Here is a 6856-nt window from a genome sequence, read left to right on the forward strand (position 1 = left end):
TTTGAGGAAACTATACACTCCCTACATAGTGTGGAATGCAGCTGTGTGGGGCACCCTGCATGCTGTCATGCACTGGTTGTTTAGGACAAGCCAGTTCCTCCAGCAACCTCCCCCATGTTAAGCAGGACATTAAGACCATAAGCCAAGTGACAGAGCATCTCCTGTCCCACACTGTTGGTTCTGTTGGGGAGGATAACTCCCTAGTTACACCCCACCCCCAGTTCAGTTACTCAGGCTGGATGCTGGTCAAGGGATTTGGAACTTTGAGTTCAAATCAAGAGCCCAATCCTGTAACCCTTACTTACACAAGTAGTCCCACTGCAGTCAGTGGAACTACTTTTGTGATTATTACTTCTCTGATTAAGGGTTGCAGGATTGGACACCAAAATTGTAAATACAATGAATGAGATGCTAATTTCTCATACTGATTTCTCTTTCCCAGACATGGAAAACCCCTGCTGATAACTCTAAAACTGTGCCAAGATTGGGCGGAGGGGAGTTTTTAAACCTTTCTTTTTTCTCCGTTAATTTTCAAAGCCCCATAGTAATGAACAGCTCTGTCAAGCTGACATAATGATGCTCTGACACAGAAAAATCTGCAATACCATTATTGCCAGCATGATAGTCAATCAGTGTTTGTAACCCTAATAATCAATGTCATTTCTCTTTGCTTCATTAGAATCAACTGATGTGGAGAATGAAATAGATGAAGTAGACCCAGAAATTAATCAAACAGGTAAAAATGGTCTTGTTGTTAAAATGGAATAAATTAAAAGGCGCATTTTCATGTGAATTTTAGTATTTATTATCATCCCATTTCACTAGATAAAATTAAATAATCATATACAGTATTGAATATTTATGATTTATCTGTATATGCCATTTATATTTTGCACAATATAAAATATATCTAATATAGTTAAAGAGGTTTTAAATAGGTATAAATAATAAGCGTCCATCAGATTGTAAAGAATAGTAGCATAAAGCTACATTCTAAAGCTCATCATATAATGCAAGCCTGGTTAGAATTTTCTTGTCTATAAGTGATCTCCAGCGCTGAAGGAAATAGTATAATTTATGTTCATGCCATACATGGGTAATTAGGCTCAAAACTCTCCTGGCTAATAATTTCTCTCAGTGCACTGAAAATGTAACTTTATGACCAATCTACCAAAGCAGTGCAGTTTTCTCCAGCAGTAATAATGACAGTTCTAAATACATTGATCTCTCAACATATTCATTAAAGGTATCATAATTGTCACATTAACCTGATAAAAGAATAGCCCCAATATGCTCATAGCTTGCAGTCAAAGAGGCTAATCCTGCTTCCACTGAATTCAATAGAAATGTTACTATTGACTGAATGGAAGCAAGATTAACCTAGAGATCCCTTTCAGTTTTTACTGTAAAGCTAGCAGGTTTTATAGACTCATCATATCTCTGTAATAAATCCAGATAGAGATGGGGGAAGTCATTGTGCCATCAACTGAACATTTTACATAAGGTGTCAGAACAAGTTCATGTGTAAAGTGCTTTTTCCCCTGTACCTGTCTCAGGGCCTGATTCTGATCTCTGGAAGCCAAAGTAGTCACATTTTATAAAATGACAGAATACTGACAAAGGTGAACACTGTCTTCTTGAAACTGGATACCAGTGATTCCCACTGCCTCACTCAAATTTTGAGGCAGAAGAATAATTCCCCAAATGAGCCACAGCAAACTCAGAGAGAAGAGCCCAACTTGAAATAGTATCCGAGCCAAACTGTAGTTTTTACCTATAAATTATCTCCCCAAAGAAATTGGGTTTTCAAACTATGCATCGATTTTTGTCAAAGCCTAGACATTCTTCCTCCAAACCTCACCTCCATTCCCAAAGAAACAAGTGCATTCTTAGTCTGAGTTGCATATACTCATTCTTATACTCAGTCCTGTGAATGCTGCAATTATTTATTCCATTTCAGGGTTTACTCCTCAGAATCATGAGAATGAAGACCACTACAATGATAATGTCGCAAGGAAGCAAGGCAATGTGCTGAAGACCCTAGACCCCATTCTTATTACTATTATAGCCATGAGTGCACTCGGGGTGCTTTTAGGAGCCATCTGTGGAGTCGTCCTGTATTGTGCCTGTTGGCACAATGGAATGTCAGACAGGAACTTATCTGCACTGGAGAATTACAATTTTGAACTTGTGGATGGTGTAAAATTGAAAAAAGATAAACTAAACACACAGAATTCTTATTCGGAAGCATGAAAGTAAAAAGCAACTAAAGAAGTTTCAAGAGAATTGGAATGGAAGGACATAACGTGATTGTGCTGGGGAACTGTCGATCTTCTTTTACTGTATAGGCTGAAAAGTGCGTTGATAACGCTGAGCCAAGCTTTTCTCAGGAGCTTCAATGAGTGTAACTGATAAACATGGACAACAATCTGTGTTAACAATCTGAATCATGTACAGTCTGCTTTTCCTGTTGGTTTTATTTGGAATAATCAAATGCTGGTGTTGAGACCAAGTATGATTGACTTATAGTTCATTTTGTCTTTCTTTTTCTCCTTCTCTCTTGTTTTTCTTTTATGGATAGTTTTATTTTTATTGTGCAAAATCCGAGATGCTGTCACAAAGTGTATTCAGTGGGGTCCTTTTGATGGACATGCTGTCTGTAGCTCAGTGCCCAGAAAATATTGGAGTAACGGCAATTTAGTGGACTCCTGCACCTGTATTTTGTGTATAATTGCTCGTGTTGTGCGTAGGCAAAGAAGGGTTACGGTGTTTTTGAAGAGTACTGTAGCATCAGTACTGATTTAGTGTGTCAGCTCTGTTTACGAAGCAATACGGTCAAATTTTATTGATGTTTTTCAGTGTTGTACTAAACTTCGTGCTTGTGAATTCCATACAAGAATATGTGCCATCATCAGACACAACTGGCAACCGAGTGTACTGCCTAGAATCTAAACAAAAAGTCCTTGGCACTGACTAGTGTATGTCCTCTCAAGTGCCTTTTTGTTTGTACTGCTTCTCATTGTGTTAACATTAAGTACAGCTCTGTTTCCCTGCAGTTAAAGCCCTTGTCTTTAATCATATTCTGGTGGCTCACTGACTAAAAAGAAAGTATATTTTAGTGTAAGAAAGTAGCCTCAGAAAGGCAAGGGCTAATCATATTTGACAACTTAGCTTGATTGTTCTGCTTTCTGTATTTCAATTTCATGTCTCTTGACCCTTTTGTATAAAGCTGCAATATTCCCTTTTATTGTTCTTTCATATAGAATGTATTTTCAAATGTAAACTTTCTCTTTCTCTCTCTCTTTCTCTCTGAGTAGATTGCATAAGCATTTGCCATTGTAAAGGAAAGAAAATTGCAGCTTTAACTTGCTGGTAATGGCAAAGGATTTTACTAGACTTTGTGTTAAAAAAAATAAGGGAAAATTCGTAATCCTCCAAAGTCGAACTTTGGGTTTCTTGTTAACAGCATAAAGTGACAGTATCTTTTTTCCTTAATCATGAAACATGTATTTTACCCAATCCAAGATGCCTATTAATAGATAGTTACAGATGGGAAAATTATTAAGAATTTCCTTATTGAAAGATTGCCTCCAAAACAAGAAACATTCCCCTCTCCTGGTTCTATTCTCCCCTTGAAGTGTGTATGTATTCATGCTAATCAGAGTTACTCATGGGTACTGGGGGCAGAATAAGATCCCACACTGTACACAAAACATGAAAATTTAGGCCAGATTATATCAAATGGTGTCCAGGTCTTTTGGCTGTTGGCTACAAGTGAGTAAGCAGCACTCTTTATAGGGCATCCTGCTTCTTTGTACCCCCAGCTTTTTGGATAGATACAGCTGGTTGAATAATGTAAACAAATATTCACAAATAATGTGTTTGATGATTGAGGTGACAAATTTGTCAAATAAATTGTTCAGCAAATAATACTCAGCCACTTATGCAGCTGGTCCAACAAGGTAAGAAGAAATTAGTTACAGAGGGCAACATTGTCACTGCCCTTTGGTATCCAGGTAGGGGGGTAAGGGTGTGTGAGAACCATCCCCATAGCCCTTTCATGGCCTGGCTGATCACCATTGCAGATTAAAGTGTGAAAATGGCCTCTTGCACAAGCAAGTGTGTGGGGAGTGGGGCAAGAGGGGTGGAAATGGGCAGAACATTGATACCACATGCCCCTAATATACCAACCAGTGGATTTATTTCAACAGAAAGGTGTTGGGGGAAGTGAGTCCCAGTAAAGCACTGCAGTAATTTGCTTCCTTCTTGAAGCAAAGTGGAACCAGGGAAAGAATTGTGATTTTTAGGATGCATAGTTCTTTCCCAGGGCTGCTTCCATAGGACAGCTATGCTGCATCTCTATGCAGGGCTAGGACTAAGTACGGTCTCAAACTAGCTCTGAATAATTTAAGTGATAAATGTAATCAATATTCATCAGATAAGTGGTTCCAGGTATATTATTCAACCAGTCCTAATGATAGATCAGAAAGACTTACAGAAAATCCATGAGCATCCTTGTAACAGGGCAGTGGGGATGAGAAAGTGTAAGTATTTTACAATAAGACAAAATAGAAAAAAAACCTATTAGTTGCTAATACTATGAACTCCTTCAGGAACATAAGAAAAAGATAGAAAGCCTTCAAAAGGTAGAGATTTAGGGTGACATCCTGCCCTTATTCAAATCACTGGCAAAACTCCCATTGATTCCAACGGGGCCAGGATTTTTATCCGTCATGTTCAACTCATACAGAAATCTAACCATATTGGTATCAAGGCAGCTAGTTAATTATCCCAAAGAAGATTGTTTTTCAAAATTGTTTTCACTGCACTTGTATCACAGTAGTGCAATTTAATTGCATTAGGGTCTGTTGTTCCTTAGATAAGAAAATGTACATTCCATTAACCTACATGTATGTATCGCCTTACGAAAAAAATCCAAATTTGGGGGCCTGATCCAAAGTCTTTCCAGTACTTTCAATGGATTTTGGATCAACTCCTGGTCTTCGTGTAATCTGAATTGAAAAACTTGTTAAGAAACAAAAAATAATACATCTCCCTTGTGTATCTGGCCCTTATTATCAAAATAAGAATATAGCACTGATGATCTGATGGAATGAAAGTTGCCCTTCAATAAAGGAAAAATGATACTGCAACTTTACATTGAAAAAGTATCTTGCACTGATAAATATATTTAAAAAATTATATGTTTATAAAGTTATTAATTTGTAAAGGCAGTGTTACAAAATGTTCAGTTTATATTGTTTTAGATTGTTTCATAATTTTAAAGTGTAAAATAACATATTTTTTTCTTTATTGAAAAACTATAAAAATCTTCTGTAGTAAAATGATTTCATTTTACTGGTATATTATTCCTTCATGTTTTGTACCATCATAAAATTTTGTGCAAATTTTTTTTACAGAAATTTTTATTTTCTATGACAATATGACACTTGTAAATTGTTGTTTCAAATGAACAGTGAAGCCTTAACTTTAAATGACATTTGTATTCTCAGTCACTAAGTAGCATAAAAACCACATAGAACTGAACTGTAACTTAAAATTTCCAAACTATGACTACTACATTCCAAAGAAACAGTTGAATTAAACATTTTCATAAAATATCCCATATCTGATGCCTTTTATTATGCCTAGATGAATTGTTTTTAAAATAGCTTGTCTTTTTAATATCTTGTAACAAGCACAATATATTAATAGCGTCTCATTTGCTAGAAGAGAATATCACTGCTTAGAATAAAAGGATGAGACAATATTTTGCTAGACTCAATCTGCATTAACTGAAATTGAACTCATAAGAGCCCCAAGGCTGCCACCATTATTCACAAGAATGAAATTCACACCTTTGCAGAAATTCAGCAAAGGGATAATGCACCACTTAAGGTCTATGGCCTTGATCCTGCAGCCTGATTTGCACAGGTGGATCCAAACACCCAGTGCAGAATTCTTTTGAAATCAACGGGCCTACCCAAGTACAGTGTTCTACTCATGCAGCTCAGATTGCAGGATCAAGGTCTAGGGGATTATTCATCTAAATGCAGATTACTTATATGAGTAAATGTTGCAAGAGCAGGCTCTCAGGGCCCAATCCTGCAATCGCTGTGGTACTGAACTTCCACTGATTTCAGTGCAAATTTTGAGTACAAATCGCCTACAGGAATAGCAATATTGTCAAGTAGTTTGGGCCCAGACCTTGCATAAATTGCAAGTTGTATATTTTATTAGCTATGCCCTTCACATTATATTTACCCATGTTTCTTTTTAATATTGATCCATGTCAATTTTAAACTTTCTAAAAGCCCTATTCTTATTTTAAGTTGCATACATAAACAAGTTCATGGTCTTCAATTGTTTATATACATTTTTCTTTATCTACTTTACCACCATAGGTGGAAAACATCACAGAAATTATGACTCACAATGCTGATGATTACAGTGATTGATCAGGAAGCACTGATCAGGATGGATGTTGTGACTTGCTGTATAAAATGTGAGATGCTGCTATGGAGATATACCCATGCATGGTATTGCTTTCTGCCCAGGCCTGGAGTTGCTCACAAGAACTATTTGGAAAAGCAGGTTTCAGAATAATCAGCAAACCCAGATTCCTTATCATTCATTTTATTTCACTGTTGCAGATGGAGATGAGGTGGTGTGAAGAATACAGCTACAGAATTAGTCCACCTTTAGGGAAGTGGAGAAACAGTTTTGAGTTCAAGTTAAAAGAAATCTATCTTTCCTTCGTTTACTGGAAATGAATTAGCCTAGAATCTAATGGATCCTTAACACTAGCCCTTCAGTCTTGTATTCAGCATACATATGGGTTGGACTGACCTAATAC

The 6856-nt window shown here is 36.8% G+C and overlaps 1 protein-coding gene across 1 annotated transcript in view; it reads left to right on the top strand.

Annotated features, from left to right (window-relative positions):
* NRP1 (neuropilin 1) overlaps window positions 1–5621 on the top strand; it is a 136893-nt gene extending 131272 nt beyond the window's left edge. Inside the window, 3 exon segments of the mRNA XM_008162919.4 lie at window positions 680–736; window positions 1961–2218; window positions 2221–5621. Of these exon segments, the coding sequence (XP_008161141.2) occupies window positions 680–736; window positions 1961–2218; window positions 2221–2270 (365 nt within the window). The 3' untranslated portion in view covers window positions 2271–5621.
* Window positions 5622–6856: the final 1235 nt, after the last annotated feature.

Source organism: Chrysemys picta, chromosome 2 (assembly GCF_011386835.1).
Source record: "Chrysemys picta bellii isolate R12L10 chromosome 2, ASM1138683v2, whole genome shotgun sequence".
Classification (NCBI taxonomy): domain Eukaryota; kingdom Metazoa; phylum Chordata; order Testudines; family Emydidae; genus Chrysemys; species Chrysemys picta.